The 22,754-nt window shown below is 39.7% G+C and overlaps 1 protein-coding gene across 3 annotated transcripts in view; it reads left to right on the top strand.

The window, feature by feature from the left end:
* The window catches only part of capn15 (calpain 15), a 41,868-nt gene extending 19,658 nt beyond the window's left edge, over window positions 1-22,210 (top strand). For all 3 annotated transcript variants that reach the window (XM_049480754.1, XM_049480753.1, XM_049480752.1), the window contains 10 exons: window positions 385-593; window positions 1,138-1,321; window positions 8,498-8,721; window positions 10,507-10,632; window positions 11,651-11,803; window positions 13,105-13,266; window positions 14,803-15,029; window positions 15,919-16,082; window positions 16,563-16,741; window positions 17,938-22,210. In XM_049480754.1, the coding sequence (XP_049336711.1) occupies window positions 385-593; window positions 1,138-1,321; window positions 8,498-8,721; window positions 10,507-10,632; window positions 11,651-11,803; window positions 13,105-13,266; window positions 14,803-15,029; window positions 15,919-16,082; window positions 16,563-16,741; window positions 17,938-18,115 (1,806 nt within the window). In that variant the 3' untranslated portion in view covers window positions 18,116-22,210. The remainder of the gene's footprint in view (window positions 1-384; window positions 594-1,137; window positions 1,322-8,497; window positions 8,722-10,506; window positions 10,633-11,650; window positions 11,804-13,104; window positions 13,267-14,802; window positions 15,030-15,918; window positions 16,083-16,562; window positions 16,742-17,937) is intronic.
* Window positions 22,211-22,754: the final 544 nt, after the last annotated feature.

Raw genomic sequence — 22,754 nt, 5'->3', positions numbered from 1 at the left:
CAAACGCACGCAGAATACACGGAACAGCCTTTAAGAGACTTGTGGAACCAGTAAACGTAATGCGGAAATCGCGCCCCTGCAATAGGAAATGAATGGTCTCCTGGCACTTTCCATTGCGAACGCAGGGTTAGGCGCTCGTACACTCTCTCTCTCTTGCTCGCTCTCATTCGTACTGTTTTTTCATCTCTCTCTCTCTCTCTCTCTCTCTCTCTCTCCCATGTCCCCTTTATGTGGGGATAAACTTCAGTAGAATAAATAAACAAATGAATGGGTGGGACTAAACTGCTGTATAATGAATGAATGGGTGAGGCTATGTATTTATATAGGGTTATATGTGTAATATATGTGTAATATATATGTGTGTGTGTGTGTGGGTGTGTGTAGAACTCAGTGAACTTCGTGGACGACAGTTTCCCCCCTGGTCCTCGCTCAGTGGGCTTCCCCGACAGCGACAGCGTCCAACAGCGAATCAAGAAGTGGCTCCGCCCCCACGAGATCAACTGCAATAACTTTAAGGACCGTGGTGTGAAGTGGTCCGTGTTCCGAACGCCCCGCCCATCCGATATCCTGCAGGGGCTTCTGGGAAACTGCTGGTGAGGGATAGACACACTATAAATCACACAAATGTATCGGGACAGCTGCTCTTTATTCACTGTTTCCTCTGAAATTAAGGGTATTAAAAAGAGTTTATCCTGCTTTTTTTAGAGTTACTGTTTCTACTGTCCAGAGAAAACTTTCTATAAAATCTGAAATCACATTGCAGGGAGGATTTGATTGCATTCAGCCAAAGGAGCTATACTTAATAAGCTATACTTTATTGAGTATCTGTCATACTATTTAATTTATTCAAAATCCTTTAATTGTTCCACTGAAGTACAGAGTTATACAGGAGTTATACGAGGCTGGAGCAGTATTAGCATTAGCCGCTAACTACTATTTTCCCACTATTATCAGCATGTAGCCTGCTGCTAACCCTGGCTAGCACTGCTGCAGCAACATTAGCATTACCCGCTAACTGCACTAAGTAAAGTTTCTTAGTGTCTCTTAAAATGTGCCTTATGTGTGTAAATAGACTAGATAAAGCTAAACTATTGTGTGTGTGTGTCTGTGTGTGTGTGTGTGTGTGTGTGTGTGCAGGTTCCTCAGTGCTCTGGCGGTTCTGGCAGAGCGTCCGGAGCTGGTAGAGCGGGTGATGATCACCAGGTCTATCTGTCCTGAGGGGGCGTATCAGGTGCGGCTCTGCAAGGACGGGACCTGGACCACCGTGCTGGTGGACGACATGCTGCCCTGCGACGAATACGGATACCTGCTCTTCTCACAGGTGTGTAGGACCTGTAGGGACCTGTACGATCTATAGGATCTGTAAGATTTATAGGACCTGTAGAATCTATATGACCTTTAGGATCTATAGGACCTGTAGGAATCTATAGAAGCTATAGGACTTTTAGTATATAGGACCTGAATTATCTGTAGGATCTGTAGAATCTATAGGACCTGTAAGATCTATAGGTTCTGTAAGAACCTGTAGAATCGATATGACCTGTAGGATCTATGGGACCTGTAGGATTTGTTAGACCTGAAATATCTATAGGATCTGTAAGATTTATAGGACCTTTAAGAATCTATAAGACCTGTAAGAATCTATAGGACCTGTAAGAATCTATAGGACCTGTAAGAATCTATAGGACCTGTAAGAATCTATAGGACCTGTAAGAATCTATAGGACCTGTAAGAATCTATAGGACCTGTAAGAATCTATAGGACCTGTAAGAATCTATAGGACCTTTAAGGATCTATAGGACCTGTAAGGATCTATGGGACATGTAAGGAACTATAAGACCTGTAAGGAGCTATAGGACCTGTAAGGATCTATGGGACATGTAAGGAACTATAAGACCTGTAAGGAGCTATAGGACCTGTAAGGATCTATGGGACATGTAAGGAACTATAAGACCTGTAAGGAGCTATAGGACCTGTAAGGATCTATGGGAATGTAAGGAGCTATAGGACCTTTAAGGATCTATAGGACCTTTAAGGAGCTATAAGACCTGTAGCATCTATAGAGTCTATTGGACCTGTAGTTCAGCTGGGCTTTTCACAGATAATTCACTGCAGTCTCGCTGTAATAACACGCTATTCAGATACAGACTGTTTTTTTTTTTTTTTTTAGTATTTTTCATTAGTATTATTATTTTTATTTCACGATGCAGTCTTGTTCTTAATCCATGTTTGGCCATTTCTGTAGTGTTGTGTTGTGTTGTGTTGTGTAGTGTAGTGTAGTGTTCTGTAGTGTAGTGTAGTGTAGTGTTCTGTAGTGTAGTGTAGTGTAGTGTAGTGTAGTGTAGTGTTCTGTAGTGTAGTGTAGTGTAGTGTTCTGTAGTGTAGTGTAGTGTAGTGTTCTGTAGAGAAGTGTATGTGTAGTGTAGTGTAGTGTAGTGTAGTGTAGTGTTCTGTAGTGTAGTAATGTTAGTTATTCAGAGAAGTGTATGTGTAGTGTAGTGTAGTGTAGTGTTCTGTAGTGTAGTGTAGTGTAGTGTAGTGTTCTGTAGTGTAGTAATGTTAGTTATTCAGAGAAGTGTATGTGTAGTGTAGTGTAGTGTAGTGTTCTGTAGTGTAGTGTAGTGTAGTGTAGTGTTCTGTAGTGTAGTGTAGTGTAGTAATGTTAGTTATTCAGAGAAGTGTATGTGTAGTGTAGTGTAGTGTAGTGTTCTGTAGAGAAGTGTATGTGTAGTGTAGTGTAGTGTAGTGTTCTGTAGTGTAGTGTAGTGTAGTGTTCTGTAGTGTAGTGTAGTGTAGTGTTCTGTAGTGTAGTGTAGTGTAGTGTAGTAATGTTAGTTATTCAGAGAAGTGTATGTGTAGTGTAGTGTAGTGTAGTGTAGTGTAGTGTTCTGTAGAGAAGTGTATGTGTAGTGTAGTGTAGTGTAGTGTTCTGTAGTGTAGTAATGTTAGTTATTCAGAGAAGTGTATGTGTAGTGTAGTGTAGTGTAGTGTTCTGTAGTGTAGTGTTCTGTAGTGTAGTGTAGTGTAGTGTAGTGTTCTGTAGTGTAGTAATGTTAGTTATTCAGAGAAGTGTATGTGTAGTGTAGTGTAGTGTTCTGTAGTGTAGTGTAGTGTAGTGTAGTGTTCTGTAGTGTAGTGTAGTGTAGTAATGTTAGTTATTCAGAGAAGTGTATGTGTAGTGTAGTGTAGTGTTCTGTAGAGAAGTGTATGTGTAGTGTAGTGTAGTGTTCTGTAGTGTAGTGTAGTGTAGTGTTCTGTAGTGTAGTGTAGTGTAGTGTTCTGTAGTGTAGTGTAGTGTAGTGTAGTAATGTTAGTTATTCAGAGAAGTGTATGTGTAGTGTAGTGTAGTGTAGTGTAGTGTAGTGTAGTGTTCTGTAGAGAAGTGTATGTGTAGTGTAGTGTAGTGTAGTGTTCTGTAGTGTAGTAATGTTAGTTATTCAGAGAAGTGTATGTGTAGTGTAGTGTAGTGTAGTGTTCTGTAGTGTAGTGTAGTGTAGTGTTCTGTAGAGAAGTGTATGTGTAGTGTAGTGTAGTGTAGTGTTCTGTAGTGTAGTGTAGTGTAGTGTTCTGTAGAGAAGTGTATGTGTAGTGTAGTGTAGTGTAGTGTTCTGTAGTGTAGTAATGTTAGTTATTCAGAGAAGTGTATGTGTAGTGTAGTGTAGTGTAGTGTTCTGTAGTGTAGTGTAGTGTAGTGTTCTGTAGTGTAGTGTAGTGTAGTGTAGTGTAGTAATGTTAGTTATTCAGAGAAGCGTATGTGTAGTGTAGTGTAGTGTAGTGTTCTGTAGTGTAGTGTAGTGTAGTGTTCTGTAGTGTAGTGTAGTGTAGTGTAGTAATGTTAGTTATTCAGAGAAGCGTATGTGTAGTGTAGTGTAGTGTAGTGTATTAATGTTAGTTACTCAGAGGAGCGTATGTGTGTGTTCTGTAGTGTAGTGTAGTGTATTAATGTTAGTTACTCAGAGAAGCGTATGTGTGTGTAGTGTAGTGTAGTGTAGTGTAGTGTGTAGTGTAGTGTATTAATGTTAGTTATTCAGAGGAGCGTATGTGTGTTCTGTAGTGTAGTGTAGTGTAGTGTAGTGTAGTAATGTTAGTTATTCAGAGGAGCGTATGTGTAGTGTAGTGTAGTGTAGTAATGTTAGTTATTCAGAGGAGCGTATGTGTGTGTAGTGTAGTGTAGTGTAGTGTAGTGTAGTAATGTTAGTTATTCAGAGAAGCGTATGTGTAGTGTAGTGTAGTGTAGTGCATTATTGTTAGTTATTCAGAGGAGCGTATGTGTGTGTTCTGTAGAATTGTATTGTGTAGTGTAGTGTAGTGTAGTGTAGTGCATTATTGTTAGTTATTCAGAGAAGCGTATGTGTAGTGTAGTGTAGTGTAGTGTATTATTGTTAGTTATTGAGAGAAGCGTATGTGTGTGTTCTGTAGAATTGTGTAGTGTAGTGTATTAATGTTAGTTATTCTGAGGAGCGTATGTGTAGTGTAGTGTAGTGTAGTGTATTAATGTTAGGTACTCAGAGAAGCGTATGTGTGTGTAGTGTAGTGTAGTGTAGTGTATTAATGTTAGTTACTCAGAGAAGCGTATGTGTGTGTAGTGTAGTGTAGTGTGTAGTGTAGTGTATTAATGTTAGTTACTCAGAGGAGCGTATGTGTGTGTAGTGTAGTGTAGTGTGTAGTGTAGTGTATTAATGTTAGTTACTCAGAGAAGCGTATGTGTGTGTAGTGTAGTGTAGTGTGTAGTGTAGTGTATTAATGTTAGTTACTCAGAGAAGCGTATGTGTGTGTAGTGTAGTGTAGTGTAGTGTGTAGTGTAGTGTATTAATGTTAGTTACTCAGAGGAGCGTATGTGTGTGTAGTGTAGTGTAGTGTGTAGTGTAGTGTATTAATGTTAGTTACTCAGAGAAGCGTATGTGTGTGTAGTGTAGTGTAGTGTGTAGTGTAGTGTATTAATGTTAGTTACTCAGAGGAGCGTATGTGTGTGTTCTGTAGTGTAGTGTGTAGTGTAGTGTATTAATGTTAGTTACTCAGAGGAGCGTATGTGTGTGTTCTGTAGTGTAGTGTGTAGTGTAGTGTATTAATGTTAGTTACTCAGAGGAGCGTATGTGTAGTGTTCTGTAGTGTAGTGTAGTGTAGTGTATTAATGTTAGTTACTCAGAGAAGCGTATGTGTGTGTAGTGTAGTGTAGTGTGTAGTGTAGTGTATTAATGTTAGTTACTCAGAGAAGCGTATGTGTGTGTAGTGTAGTGTAGTGTGTAGTGTAGTGTATTAATGTTAGTTACTCAGAGGAGCGTATGTGTGTGTTCTGTAGTGTAGTGTGTAGTGTAGTGTATTAATGTTAGTTACTCAGAGGAGCGTATGTGTGTGTTCTGTAGTGTAGTGTGTAGTGTAGTGTATTAATGTTAGTTACTCAGAGGAGCGTATGTGTGTGTTCTGTAGTGTAGTGTGTAGTGTAGTGTGTAGTGTAGTGTAGTGTGTAGTGTAGTGTATTAATGTTAGTTACTCAGAGGAGCGTATGTGTGTGTAGTGTAGTGTTCTGTAGTGTAGTGTAGTGTTCTGTAGTGTAGTGTGTAGTGTAGTGTATTAATGTTAGTTACTCAGAGGAGCGTATGTGTGTGTAGTGTAGTGTTCTGTAGTGTAGTGTAGTGTTCTGTAGTGTAGTGTGTAGTGTAGTGTATTAATGTTAGTTACTCAGAGGAGCGTATGTGTGTGTAGTGTAGTGTTCTGTAGTGTAGTGTAGTGTTCTGTAGTGTAGTGTGTAGTGTAGTGTATTAATGTTAGTTACTCAGAGGAGCGTATGTGTGTGTTCTGTAGTGTAGTGTGTAGTGTAGTGTATTAATGTTAGTTACTCAGAGGAGCGTATGTGTGTGTAGTGTAGTGTAGTGTATTAATGTTAGTTACTCAGAGGAGCGTATGTGTGTGTTCTGTAGTGTAGTGTGTAGTGTAGTGTATTAATGTTAGTTACTCAGAGAAGCGTATGTGTGTGTAGTGTAGTGTAGTGTAGTGTATTAATGTTAGTTACTCAGAGGAGCGTATGTGTGTGTTCTGTAGTGTAGTGTGTAGTGTAGTGTATTAATGTTAGTTACTCAGAGGAGCGTATGTGTGTGTAGTGTTCTGTAGTGTAGTGTAGTGTATTAATGTTAGTTACTCAGAGGAGCGTATGTGTGTGTTCTGTAGTGTAGTGTGTAGTGTAGTGTATTAATGTTAGTTACTCAGAGGAGCGTATGTGTGTGTTCTGTAGTGTAGTGTGTAGTGTAGTGTATTAATGTTAGTTACTCAGAGAAGCGTATGTGTGTGTTCTGTAGTGTAGTGTGTAGTGTAGTGTATTAATGTTAGTTACTCAGAGGAGCGTATGTGTGTGTTCTGTAGTGTAGTGTGTAGTGTAGTGTAGTGTATTAATGTTAGTTACTCAGAGGAGCGTATGTGTGTGTAGTGTAGTGTAGTGTGTAGTGTAGTGTATTAATGTTAGTTACTCAGAGGAGCGTATGTGTGTGTTCTGTAGTGTAGTGTGTAGTGTAGTGTAGTGTGTAGTGTAGTGTAGTGTAGTGTATTAATGTTAGTTACTCAGAGGAGCGTATGTGTGTGTTCTGTAGTGTAGTGTGTAGTGTAGTGTAGTGTAGTGTAGTGTATTAATGTTAGTTACTCAGAGGAGCGTATGTGTGTGTAGTGTAGTGTAGTGTAGTGTGTAGTGTAGTGTATTAATGTTAGTTACTCAGAGGAGCGTATGTGTGTGTAGTGTTCTGTAGTGTAGTGTAGTGTAGTGTATTAATGTTAGTTACTCAGAGGAGCGTATGTGTGTGTAGTGTAGTGTAGTGTAGTGTATTAATGTTAGTTACTCAGAGGAGCGTATGTGTGTGTAGTGTAGTGTAGTGTGTAGTGTAGTGTAGTGTAGTGTAGTGTAGTGTAGTGTAGTGTAGTGTTCTGTAGTGTAGTGTAGTGTAGTGTATTAATGTTAGTTATTCAGAGGAGCGTATGTGTGTGTAGTGTAGTGTAGTGTAGTGTAGTGTATTAATGTTAGTTACTCAGAGGAGCGTATGTGTGTGTAGTGTAGTGTAGTGTAGTGTAGTGTATTAATGTTAGTTATTCAGAGGAGCGTATGTGTGTGTAGTGTAGTGTGTAGTGTAGTGTATTAATGTTAGTTACTCAGAGGAGCGTATGTGTAGTGTAGTGTTCTGTAGTGTAGTGTGTAGTGTAGTGTATTAATGTTAGTTACTCAGAGAAGCGTATGTGTGTGTTCTGTTCTCTCCTCGTCACACTGAGCTGTTGAACTGAAATCCACTGCTGCCCAGATTAACTCGGATTAAAAGATTATAAAATAGAATTATGAAATCATTTTATCTGCAGATTTCTGACTCTTTCTCTCAGTTCACTTGAACTCTTGACTGCGTTACGTAATCAATAATCACATTCTTTAACTGATAAATATGAGATTATTAATGCAGTGATAATAAAAGAGGTAATTTTATATGAGGTAATGTTAGAATCATTTGGATTATTTAGCTGTGTGACTGCAGCTCAGCAGGGTTGTTTATGGATGGTCCTAATCAATGAAAATATATAATAATAATAATAATAATAATAATAATAATAATAATAATAATAAATGTTAATAGTAACAAAACAAGTACTGATAGTACTAATAATGCTAAATTAATACTAATTTTATATTTTAATACTAATACTAATTTGATGAAAAACTATTTTTGGGCAGTAGAGCAGTGTCCCCAAACTTCACAATGTGCGACATTAATAATAATAATAATAATAATAATAATAACAATAATAGGCTTATTACAATAATTGCATTATCGATTTATCATTCAATAAATGGACACAACCTCAATAATTTTAATAATCGTGATATTGTCCATTGTGTTTGCGCTTACAAAATGCACTTAAATATATTGTAACTGTGGGTGTGGCCACCATGACCCAGTAGTGTGAAAGCACAGAGAGACACAGACACAGGGAGTGAATGAACTTGAAACGTACCTTTATTAGGAAAAATGCCCTCCTTCAAAAAGAAAAACCAACTTAAAGAAACAGAGTAACGGCCCAGTGCTGCTCTAGTCGCTTAACTTTAGTGTCTCTTAGTTTCGTGTTGCCTCAGCCTTCCTCTCACCGTCAGCGTATCTCTAGAGTGAAGACTAAGGCAGGGTCTTTATACCAGTCCAACGCGGTCCAGCTGGGACAGACCGGGGCTGCACTTCATGGTATGGGGCCGACCCCCACGGTTCCCCTGCCTCCGCACTACACAATGTGTATATATATATTTAGTATATAACCTACTTTGGTTCAAGCTGGGAACTTTATGGGTTCCAATTAGTTGTGTAAACAGGAATGGAAAGTTTATTGTCTTTAAATGGGTGTAATACCTTTGTTATGATATTATGTTATTATTATATTGATGCAATTTAATGGTCTTAAAATGCAAACAATATCGTTTATCACAATAATGTGTGTGTGTATGTTCGTGTGTGTGTGTGTGTGTGTATTGTGTGTATCTCAGGCTCAGAGGAGGCAGTTGTGGGTGGCTCTGATAGAGAAGGCTCTGGCGAAGCTGCACGGGTCGTACTTCGCTCTGCAGGCGGGTCGGGCTATAGAGGGGTTGGCGACGCTCACCGGCGCCCCCTGTGAGAGTCTGATGCTGCAGGTCAGCTCCACCAACCCCCGAGAGGAGCCCATCGACACGGACCTCATCTGGGCCAAGATGCTCAGCTCCAAAGAGGCAGGGTACGACACATACACACACACACACACACACACATATATAACACACACTAAACACACACACACATATATACACATATATAACACACACTAAACACACACACACACACATATATACACATATATAACACACACACACACACACACACATATATAACACACACTAAACACACACACACATATATACACATATATAACACACACTAAACACACGCACACATATATACACATATATAACACACACTAAACACACACACACATATATACACATATATAACACACACTAAACACACGCACACATATATACACATATATAACACACACTAAACACACACACACACACATATATACACATATATAACACACACTAAACACACACACACATATATACACATATATAACACACACTAAACACACACACACATATATACACATATACACATATATAACACACACTAAACACACACATATATACACATATTAAACACACACATATATACACATATATAACACACACTAAACACACGCACACATATATACACATATATAACACACACTAAACACACGCACACATATATACACATATATAACACACACTAAACACACGCACACATATATACACATATATAGCACACACTAAACACACACACACACATATATACACATATATAACACACACTAAACACACACACACATATATACACATATACACATATATAACACACACTAAACACACACATATATACACATATTAAACACACACATATATACACATATATAACACACACTAAACACACGCACACATATATACACATATATAACACACACTAAACACACGCACACATATATACACATATATAACACACACTAAACACACGCACACATATATACACATATATAACACACACTAAACACACACACACACATATATACACATATATAACACACACTAAACACACACACACATATATACACATATATAACACACACTAAACACAGGCACACATATATACACATATATAACACACACTAAACACACACATATATACACATATATAACACACACTAAACACACACACACATATATACACATATATAACACACACTAAACACACACACACATATATACACGCACACACACTGAACACACACACACATATATACACATATATAACACACACTAAACACACGCACACATATATACACATATATAACACACACTAAACACACACACACACACATATATACACATATATAACACACACTAAACACACACACACATATATACACGCACACACACCCTATAGATAAAGTCAGAGACAGAAGACCTGAATCTGTTGCTGCACAGTTTACAGTCTTCATCATCCGCTAGACCTTTATCAGTACAGGATACAGGACACCTCCCACAGGACACCCCGCCCACAAACCACTCCACCTACATGAAACTCCGCCGACGCTATGCTCCACTCACATAATGCTCCGCCCACAAGATGCTCCGCCCACATAACGCTCCACCCAAATAACGGTCCACCTACATAATGCTCCGCCCACAGGATGCTCCGCCCACATACCGATCAGCCCACAGCAGTCCTTCCTCAGGACTCCGCCCCCAGGACACGCATGCTGTTTCAGCCTAATCAGTGGATTCAGATTGAACTTTATTGAACTACAGTCTGTGATTATTAATTAACTATATTTGATCAGTGCAGCTGATTAATTAATGAATACCAGCTGTAGAAAGAAGGAATAGGTGTTAATGTTCTGATTTCTGATTGGTTGTTCCTGCAGGTTCCTGATGGGGGCGTCTTGTGGGGGAGGGAATATGAAGGTGGATGATGTTGTTTACGAGTCTCTGGGGCTCCGCCCACGCCACGCCTACTCTATACTGGACGTCCGGGACGTACAGGGATACAGGTAGGACTGATACACACACACACAAACATAAACACACACACACACACACACACACAAACATAAACACACACACACACAAACATAAACACACACACATACACATATAAACACACACACATACACATATAACACACACACACACAAACATAAACACACACACACACACACACACACACACATACACACACACAACATACACATATAACACACACACACAACATACACATATAGACACACACAAACACACACACACACACAACAAACACATACACACACACAAACACATACACACACACAACATACACATATAGACACACACACACACACAACATACACATATAACACACACACAAACATAAACACACACACAACAAACACATATAGACACACACACACAACATACACATATACACACACACACACACACATAACATACACATATACACACACATAAACACATACACACACAAACACACACGCACAGTGGTGTGTGTTGTGATGGTGTTTAGCAGTGTGTGTTTAGGGCGTGGCTCCTGTGCTGATTGTAATCTTGTATTAATAATTAATTACAGTCGTGTTTACAGAGCTCACTCTCAGAGAGGAGACCTGTGATTGGTGTTCTGCAGGGTTCTACAGCACTGTGTTTTAAGGAGTATTAGAAAGTTATACACATGTCTAAAAGAAGTTAAATAAGAAGAATTTGTTGTTCTTGTGTTCCTCTGGGGTCCAAAAGTTAGTGTCTGCTGAAGTATGTTTCCCCTGTTTGTAGAAGATTTGTGTTTTTCAGTGTTTTTATAATATTTGTTAAACATTGCCAGTTTTTTTAAGACTCCAGAGGATTGTGTTCTCCAGAGTTCTATAAAGGCCTGGTTCTCATTTTTCTAGAAGAAAGATTTAGCTGTACTTCAGAAGTGTTCTCAGTCTGATGAAATGTACTTTTCTTTGTTCTAGAAGGTTTAGAAAAAAGGTTGTGTTCTCCAGTGTTTCCCGGGTTCTAGAAGGTTCTGTTCTGTTCCAGGCTGCTGCGTCTGCGGAACCCGTGGGGCCGGTTCTCGTGGAACGGGTCGTGGTCGGACGAGTGGGCTGATTGGCCGCAGCATCTTCGACATGAGCTGATGGCTCACGGGAGCAGCGAGGGCGTCTTCTGGATGGAATACGGAGACTTCATCAAGTTAGTCAATAATCAATATCTACCAATCACTCAATAATCAATACCTACCAATCAGTAATTAATGTTTACCAATCAGTCACTGAGTAATAGTGATCAGTGGTTCTTCTGGGTCGGGTCTGGGATTGTCTCTGAATTACCTGGTGCTGACAGAGCGGTGTGTGTGTGTGTGTGTGTGTGTGAGAGAGATGAGGGATAGGTGTCAGGTTGTGTGTGTGTGTGTGTGTGTGTGTGTGTGTGTGTGTGTGTGTGTGTGTGTTAGACTGCCTTCCGGATCAAAATTCATTTGGGTGATATAAAGTCCTTATCTCACACACAGTATACACACACAGTACACACACACACACAGTACACACACACAGTACACACATACACACACACAGTACACACACACAGTACACACACACAGTACACACACACAGTACACACACACACACACACACAGTACACACACACAGTACACACACACACACACACACAGTACACAGTACACACTGAGTACTCACAGACACATAGACAGCCACTCCTTCCAACCCATGATTTATTCACACCTGCCAACTGACACAAAGAAATGCATCTGTACTGTGTGTGTGTGTAGAGTGTGTGTGTGTGTGTGTGTGTGTGTGTGTGATTAATTAGTTAGGGGATGTGTCAGAGTGATCTGTGTATGTCTAGTCAGACCATTTCGACAGGCATAAGATATGCACTCTGAGTTCACGGTATATCACAGTATTTTTATTATTAATTTTAGTTTTATTGTGTATATTTTTTAAGCTACAGTATTAATATATTTGAAGGGCTGTAGTTTCTGCTGTATTTTACTGGGATAAAAACACTCCTGCAGTAGAAACAGCAGCAGGAGCTGTTCAGATTTCTCTGCAGGACGGAGCTGCACCAGCGTTTTACTCTCTTACCTGATGGGGTTGTTCTGCACGGCGCTCCACAGCGCCCTCTAGTGGTGTGGCGGTGTGAGAGAAACACATAGCGGTTTAAATTCACCCCGTGGTGATGAACTGCGAAATAACCAGTATACCACCCAGCATTATGCTCACCCATTTTACACACACAGTTTACACTCAACACCAGAATCACCCAAAACAAAACAGATTACACATTTCTCCACTAAACTGCAACGATCTGGATTTTTCAACTGTATTTAATTAATTCCCATGTTCAGATAGTTTGACTAATCAACTAATCAGCTAATCTGAAAAATAATCATCAGATCAGTCGACTACCAAAATGATCGTTAGTTGCAGCCCTATGATATTACAGTGTGTATAAATAATGCTGTGTGTGTGCAGGTACTTTGATTCAGTGGATATCTGTAAGATTCACTCGGACTGGCAGGAGGTTCGAGTTCAGGGCAGCTTCCCCAGCAGAGCCAGCGGCCCGCTGACCGTCACCGCCCTCACCGTACTGGAGAGAACCGCCCTGGAGTTCGCCCTGTTCCAGGAGGGCAGCAGGTACACACACACACACACACACACTTCAAAAAAATAAAACTCAAAACTGGGCCGGACAAAATGATGTCCACCTTTTGAAATTCATGGTTAAATAACTTTGTTTTAAGCATGTGATGCTCGTTTAAACTCACCTGTAGCAGGTGAGTAACAGGTGTGGACAAATCACACCTGAAACCAGAGAAAAAGGAGAGAAGTTGAGTCAGTTTTTGCAGTGAAAGAGAGAACTTTAGAACCAAAACTGTGGACAAATATAAAACATCTCAGGGTTAATCTCAAAGTCCACTTTCAGAGATCTTGATGTTCTTTATCCACGGTGCGCAACATAATCAAAAAGATTATAAACCACAGCACTGTAGCTGATCTCCCTGGATGTGGACGGAGGAGAAAACTTCATAAAAGGTTGCAGCGCAGGATAGTCCGGATGGTTGATAATAAGCTCCAATCAAGTTCCAAATAAATTCAACCCGTCCTGCAGGCTCAGGGTGCATCAGCGTCAGCGTGAACTATCTATACTATACTTCATTCTACTGTTTTCCAAAAACAGGCCTACAAAGAAGAATATGTCTATTGTGTCCCTGCTGTATTGTACACATAGTGTCTCCCATTCTCCTTTATTATATCTATTATCTGTACCTGCTGTAAAATTGGGAAGGAGAGTAACGTAATTTCAATTCTCTGTATGTCCTGTACATATGCAGTACTGACAATAAAACTACTGGACTTGACTTGACTTGAACTTATCGTTCAAGAAATGGACATCTCAATCTCAATCATTTTAATAATCGTGATATCATCCATTGTGTTTACACTTACAAAATGACCTTACATATATTGTTACTGTGAGCATAGCTGCAACTTTATTAAGAAAAATGACCTCTATCAACACCCTTAAAGAAACATAATAACGGTCTAGTGTGACTCTAGATGCTTAAGTAAGAGTCTTATTGAGCGTATCTCTTGAGTGAAGGCTGAGGCAGGGTCTGGTCTTTATGATGGTCCAACGCGGGCCAGCTGGGACAGACCGGGGCTGAATGTCATGGTGTGAGGTGGAGTGTATTTATATATAGAACACACTGAAGAGCCTACTATAACCTACTTTGGTTCAAGCTGGAACTTTTAAGGTTCCAAAATTAGGTGCGTGAACAGGAATGGAAAGTTTATTGTCTTTAAAAGGGTTAATTAATTTGTTACAATAGTATGTTTTTATTTTATTACTTTATTACTTAAATGCCAACAATATTGATTATCGCATAATTTCTGGGACAAAATTCTGGGGCTCTTGATTGATGAGACGTTGGTGACGTCATGGACCCTGCATTGTTTAATATCGCGATATATATATTGCAATGTAATTTTTTTCCAATATCATGAAGCACTAATTTGAAAGATATAAGAAGTTGGTTATGGTTGTATGAAGTGATTGAGTTCAGATCATTTTTCCAAAGGGTGTTTAACCAAATCTCTCTCTCTTTCTGTCTGTCTGTCTCTCTCGCTCGCTCTCTCTCTCTCTCTCTGTCTGTCTCTCTCTCTCTGCAGGCGTTCGGACACGGCGGACAGTCACCTGTTGGATCTGTGTATAATGGTGTTCAGGGCTTCGTTCGGCAGTGGGAATAAGCTGGTTCTGGGTCGGCTGCTGGCTCACAGTAAGCGGGCGGTGAAGAAGTTTGTGGGCTGTGACGTGATGCTGGAGCCAGGAGAGTACGCTGTGGTCTGCTGCGCCTTCAACCACTGGCAGATGAACGTCACGGGAACCCCGACTCCAGGTCAGAACCAGAACCGGACCCGGAGTTACTGAGCAGAAATATACTATGTACAGCTCTGGAGAAAAAATAAGAGAGCACTTAAAAATGATGAGTTTCTTTGATTTTCCCAAATTAAAAACCTCTGGAATATAATCAAGAGGAAGATGGATGATCACAAACCATCAAACCACCAAACTGAACTGCTTGAATTTTTACACCAGGAGTAAAGCAGCATAAAGTTATCCAAAAGCAGTGTGTAAGACTGGTGGAGGAGAATATGATGCCAAGATGCATGAAATTAAAACTGTGATTAAAAACCAACCAGGATTATTCCACCAAATATTGATTATTTCTGAACTCTTAAAACTTTATGAATATGAACTTGTTTTCTTTGCATTATTTGAGGTCTGAAAGCTCTGCATCTTTTTTGTTATTTCAGTCATTTCTCATTTTCTGTAAATAAATGCTCTAAATGAGAATATTTTTATTTGTAATTTGGGAGAAATGTTGTCTGTAGTTTATAGAATAAAACAACAATGTTCATTTTACTCAAACATAAACCTATAAATAGCAAAATCAGAGAAACTGATTCAGAATCTGAAGTGATCTCTTCATTTTTTTCTCTCTTCAGAGCTGTATGTATACGCACACTACTGCCTGGGCAACTCTGCTACCGCTAAGCTAACACTGATTTATAGTGCGTAATATTGTGCTTAAAAGTGGTATTAGCTCTGGTTTCATTTTACGTTTTTAATTAGCCCAGCTGGCTAGCATTTGCTATTTTCATTTAGCCACTATATCTGTGACAACGGGTATATTTTAGTCAGAGAACTGTAATTATTTAATCATCAGTACAAAGTAATTTAGTGAAACAGTGATGATAAAGGTGTGTATAATGTGTTTTCTGCAGTACCCAGTCCCACCAGTGGGCGGGGCCAGAGTCAGGACTTTCCTGGTTTCATCCTGGGCATCTACAGCAGCAGGCAGGTGATGGTGGAGCAGGTGGACGCCACGGCAACCACCCTGGCTGATGCCATCATACTGCTGACGGAGAACAAAGGAGAGAGACACGAGGTACAGAAGATAACACCTCAACATCCACCTGTACTGATCCACCTCTACTGACATACAGTATTCACACAGACTGTCACTCTTTAACTATCTAGCCATCTCTCTCTCTCTCTCTACTCAGTCTTCCTTTATTGGAATTAATGTAATTATATACACTTTTGCCAAAGCAGTAAGTAATACAAGTAAACAGATATTAGAAAATAATAATAACAATTATAAAATAAATAAACATACAGATTAGAGAGAAAAAGGAATAAAGTAATATGAGTTATCAGTAAAGGAAAGAAGTGAAAGTATCATAAAAGCACGTTAAAGGTAAATTAATAGAAGTGAAAGAGGTAATGTTAAAATATTAATATTAATATAATAGTAATGATAACAGTACAGACATTAGTAATTATTGGTGGATGTTCTCACTGTCTCTCTCTCTCTCTCTCTCTCTCTCTCTCTCTCTCTCTCTCTCTCTCTCTCTCTCTCTCTCAGGGCCGTGAGGGAATGACCTGTTACTACCTGACGCACGGGTGGGCGGGGCTTATTGTTGTCGTGGAAAACAGACACCCGAAGTACTACCTCCACGTATCATGTGACTGCACGGACAGCTTTAACGTGGTGTCCACCCGCGGCAGCCTCAAAACCATCGACAGCGTCCCACCTTTACACAGGTACACACACACACACACACACACACACACACACAGATTATCACAGGAGGAACATTAGGCACCTCTACAACCTTATGCTTCATTACACACTACTTCTGTATGTGTAGATTAACAAATATTACCCTTATTACTCTTCCTACAAAACTTTTATCTCCTTTCTGCATAGAATTAAAATTACACACTTCCTCCTGGGTGCAGATACTGTGTATGATAATGAGAGTTTTGAGCTTGGCTGTGATTGGCTGTGGAGTGGAGAAGGGTGAAGACTGTGGAAAATGCACCTCCCAAAAAATAACTTATTTGTGCACATATATTGATACCTGGACACTAGTGGAAATTGCTAGTGTAATAATACATTGGATTCTGCCTTACACCAATGCACAAGGTGTGTTGCAATGATCATTGCTATCTTACACCCCACCAACAGTCTATTTTCACTCCTTCCTCCTGTCTGGTTTAAACAGCAGCAGATCTTCTGAATATATCTACACTGATGGGCGTGGTGTTCTGGAAATGAGGTGTGTTCAGGTACATTTCTGGAGTTTTATCTTGTTTATCTTGGTAACAGAAAACACAGGAGCTCCACTGACTGAATACAACCTAGACAGACGCCAACAGTCAGACGTTCATCGCTATCTTTGCAACAAATAACTTTTTAAAAATAAATTTTATCCCCAATTTACAAGGTCAATTACCCAACCCACTCATTAGGACTCCCCCCTATCACTAGTGATGCTCCAACACCAGAAGGGTTAAGAAGACCAGCACACGCCTCCTCCGATACATGTGAAGTCAGACTCCGCCTCTTTTTGAACTCTTTTTACAGAGTAGCATCACAGCGCTAACGCTCGGAGGAAAGCGCAGCGACTCGGTTCTGATACATCAGCTCACAGACGCAGCCTCGTGCTGATCCACATCACCCTAGAAGTGATGAGGGGAAAGAGAGAGCGTCATCTACTGTACTGTACCCACCCAGAGAGAGAGCAAGACCAATTGTGTGTGCTCTCTCAGGGCTCCAGGAGCTGATGGCACAAGCTGCATGACCTGGATTCGAACCGGCAATCTTCTGAACATTGTGGCAGCCACAGTTTCTGCTAACTTTTTTCTTCCTTTTGATTGTTGCAGCTATCCCAGGATCATATAGATCATATTTTTTAACCTGTGTGTGTGTGTGTGTGTGTGTGTGTGTACTGCAGGCAGGTGCTGGTGGTCCTCTCTCAGCTGGAAGGGAACGCTGGATTCTCCATCACACATCGGCTAGCTCACCGCAAAGCAGCGCAGGCTAACCTGGGGGACTGGACCCCCACCAAGGCCACACACTCCCCCCAGCTCACCTCCGACACCGAGGGGCTTCATAAACCCCGCCCACTCTGACACACGTGCACACCCACACACACACACACACACTCAAACACTTACATATACCTACATGCACATATATGGACGGTCAGGGTGAGCATGCTGGAACTACTGAGCCAATCACGCATCTGCTCACTGAGCCAAGACCCGCCCACTGCAACACACACACACACACATATACACACACAGACTCATACACACTGCACAAGGACAGATGCACTCGCATGCATACAGCCATATTCATGCTCAGTTATATGAACACACACACACATACAAACACACACACACACATTTACTGTGGGTGTGTATTTATGTGTGTGTGTGTGTGTGTGATTTACGGTATTCGAGCCAAACCTGCAGGAGGATCTCTGACCATCGCCATCCTTCGGTTTTTATATACGTACCTGATTAAAGTCTGAGCTCAAATCAATCACAGCAATCGATCACCAATCACAGATCCAATCAATCAATCAGTCCAGACAGGAGATGCTGGGAGATGCTAGGCTAACAATGCTAACAAATGCTGCTCTTAAACTGCCACTAATTTACTCATATCTAAATCTGTCTCTCAGAACAGGCCAAAATTATTGATATGATCTCGTCACTTCTTCATTAATCGCCCTGGTCTAGAACATCATACTCTCATAAAAAAGGTTCTCCAAGGGTTCTAATGAAAATATGACTATTCTATATAGCTATGACATGCTATGCTAATGCTGCTAACGAATACTGATGATCTCTCATCATACATCATCTCCAATAGTTTCACAAAACCTAGTGGAGTTAGAACACAGAACCTTCTAGAACAGGTTCTCTAACGGTTGTTTAGTAAAGGCACTGATTCTATATACAACATATGATATGATGTTTTAATGAAAATATGACTATTCTAAATATAACTATGACATAATATGCTAACATCGCTAACAAGGGTTCTAACGAAAATATGACTGTTCTATATAGAACTATGAAATACTATGCTAATGTCGCTGATGAATACTGATTATATCTAATGATCTCTCATCATACATCCAAATATTAAAAAAAAAAAAACAGTGGAGTTAGAACACAGAACCCTCTAAAACAGGTTCTTTAATGGTTCTTTAGTAAAGGCAGTGATTCTATATAGAACATATTATATGATATCGTTGCTTCTTTATTATTCAACCAGGTCTAGAACACCGTACTCTCGTAAAAAAGGTTCTCCAAGGGTTCTAATGAATATATGACTATTCTATATAGAACTATGACGTGCTATGCTAACGTCGCTAACCAACACAGATGATCTCTGATGATCTCTTATCATACGTCCAGATCTTAATTAGTTTGCCAAATCGATGTGATTATTAACAACACATTACCCTCTGTTAAAAGGAACTTCAAGGGTTCTAATATAAATTTGATGGTTCTAAATAGAGCTGTGGCATGCTTTGTTAACGTCGCTAACGAAGATCTGGACATATGATGAGATATCATTATATCTTCTTTAGTTTGCAAAATAGATGTTATTATTTAGAATGCCTTACCCTCTGTAAAAAGGATCTTCGAGGATTTTAATATGAATTTGATGGTTCTAAATAGAGCTGTGACATGCTATGCTGACGTAGCACATGCTATACCTAACACTCTATATAGAACGTGATATGAAATCGTCGCTTCTTCGTTATTTGACCTGAGCTATGACATGCTACACTGATGCTAACGATCTCTGCTGATTTATTATCATATGTCCAGATCTTCATTGGTTTGCCAAATCGATATGATTTAGAACAAGGTACCTACTTTAAAAAGGTTCTTTAAGGGTTCTAATATAAATTTGATGGTTCTATATAGAACTGTGACATGCTATGCTAACATCGCTAATGAAGATCTGGACATATGATGAGAGATCGTCAGAGGTCATCAGATATCATGATATCTTCATTAGTTTACCAAATCGATGTAATTTAGAACGTGGTACCCTCTTTAAAAAGGGTTCTAATATAAATTGCTATGCTAACGTAGCACATGCTACTAAGTAAATGTAGTGATTCTATATAGAACGTATGATATGATATGATATCCTCACTTCTTCATTATTCAACCAGGTCTAGAACACAGGTTCTCCAAGGGTTTTAATGAAAATATGACTATTCTATATAGAAATATGACATACTTTGCTAACTTCGCTAACCAGGGTTCTAACAAAAATATGACCATTCTATATAAACCTATGACATGCTATGCTAGCGTCGCTAACGAACATTGATGATCTCTGATGATCTCTTATCATACGTCCAGATCTTCATTAGTTTGCCAAATCGATGTGATTTTGAACGCGGTACCCTCTTTAACAAGATTCTCCAAGGGCTCTAATATAAATTTGATGGTTCTATATAGAGCTGTGATTAGATTAGAGACTTGATTAGATTAGACCATCACTAATTGAATCGTCTTTTTTTACCACGATACACTCTGGGTTCGAATGTAAAAATGAAGGTTCTGTATAGAACTGAACAGGTTTCTCACATTGGAGGATACATTTTAAGATGCTATGCTAACATCGCTAACAAACACTGTACTCTCAATAGAAATACAGTGTGTTTTTTTTTTTTTATTATTATTATTTAAAGTCGTCTTTTTCACTTTTAAGAACCAGGCATGTTTCTACAGTTTTTAACAAACCACAAAGAACCTTTTTCATCACTTTCTAAAACTATTTTTAGTCGATAAACTCAAACTTCAATCTCCTCCACACTGGACTGAAGGAACCGGAACTACTTTCAGCGTAATGGGTCTGATGATAAAAGTAGTTAAAGTAGTTCCAGTTCCAGATCTAAAATGTTTAATAAATACATTTTTTAGTTTTTTAAGTGTTTACAAATTTAAATGTTTAACATGTTTACTTTTAAGGCAAATACATGACTTTAGATTTTGTGGGCGGGGTTTACCAAGCTAATACCGTGCTAATTACAGGCAGTCTTTGTCCAGCGTGTGTTAGCATCGTTAGCATGTAGCATCGTTAGCCTGTAGCATCTGTAGGCAAATCTGTGATCGGTGATCAATCGAGGTTATTGATTTGATTGAAAACTCTTTGTCTGAGATGAGAGAAGCTGAATGAAATGAGTATAATTGTTATTTTTTTTGTTTTTTGTTTGTTTTTTCTTTTTTTTCTTCTTCATTGTGTCATGTGACATATTGTTTTTTAAAGCATGGGGGAGGGGCTTCGGGTTCCGTGTAACCAATCAGAAAACTTGAACTATTCTTCGGTATAATGAGGGATTGTGGGTAATGCTGTGGGATGTAGGTGTATGCTGGGTGGCGGTCTGTTATTTTAATGTTGCTGGGAGTGTGTGTGTGTGTGTGTGTGTGTGCACGCGAGTGTGTGTTAGTGTGCGTGTGTGTGTGATAATTTATTGATCGCTGTATTAAACATTAAGGGAGAAGCACAAGCTGATGGTAGCGATGTTCGTTGTTATAGCGAGGTTTAAAATGGTAAAGGGAGCTCACTGATTGGCCGAGCTGATCCGAGGCGTCTGATTGGCTGGGGCGGCGAGGTCGTAGCCGTAGTTTCCCGTAGTGTCCCCGTTAGTTCTGGTTGTACACTGGTGTTGGACGCAGCGCCGCTCTACTTCCTGTGGACTCGTTTATTCCTGTTTTTTGCGTTTTCTTTCGTTTTTTTCTGTCGTTTTTCCCGTCGTTCGCTCTGTGGACGTGTCACTGTGTGCAGGTCAGGTCAGTAGCGCCCTCTGCTGCCCAGAGCTGGAGGTGCAGCCTCAACCCTGTGTGACCCGTACACACTTACAGTATATACACACACACTCTCTCTCTTCCTCTGTACACACACACACACTTCCTCTCTCTACACACACACACACACTTCCTCTACACACACACACACCCCCCTCAGCCCTGTGTGTGTGTGTTGTACAGCTCTGTTCTCCTCTGTATAGACCCATACCGGCGCTGGCTGGGGTAGAACCGGCCTCTGATGGGTAGGAATGTGACATATAGAATATTTTATTGATTTTGAAGCAGAAACTCTATATAATAAAAAAAAAAATCTGTAAGGTTCATTTGCAATCTCAGGTTCCATTGGACCAAATAAAGTTTTTTTAATCAGAAATAAAATGTTGTTTGTTGTTTATTATAATTATTTAATTATTAAAACTGTACGTGTTTTCTTTGTTTTATAAACTTATTTCAGATTTCACCCCATTTTTCCTCTTTAATTTGGTTTCTATCACTGTGATGCTCTTGATTCTAGAGGGTGAAGGATTAGTGCACGCCTCCTTCAATATAAATGGGAAGTCAGACTCCACCCCTTTTTTCTAACTTCCACCAATCATCACACAGCATCTCTAGACAGCATGACCTACTGTACTCTCTCTCTCTCTCTCAGACTCCAGCTGCTGATGGAGAAGCAGTATTACCTGTTCTACTCTCTCTCTCTCTCTCAGACTGAACAGACTTTAAATCTTAATTTTGTCTCAGTCTTTGTCTCTGTTTTTCTCGGTCTCAGACTCAACATGTCCCTGTCCCTGCCTTGACTCAGACTCAACATGTCCCAGTCTTGGGCTTGACTTAGACTTAACATGTCCCAGTCCTGTTTCTTGACCCAAACTCGACTACTAAAAAGTCTTGGTCTTGACTCAGACTCAACCACTAAAAAGTT

Source organism: Astyanax mexicanus, chromosome 6 (genome assembly GCF_023375975.1).
Source record: "Astyanax mexicanus isolate ESR-SI-001 chromosome 6, AstMex3_surface, whole genome shotgun sequence".
Classification (NCBI taxonomy): domain Eukaryota; kingdom Metazoa; phylum Chordata; class Actinopteri; order Characiformes; family Acestrorhamphidae; genus Astyanax; species Astyanax mexicanus.
The sequence above is the reverse complement of the archived record's forward strand: the minus strand, read 5'-3'. Positions and strand labels throughout refer to the sequence as shown.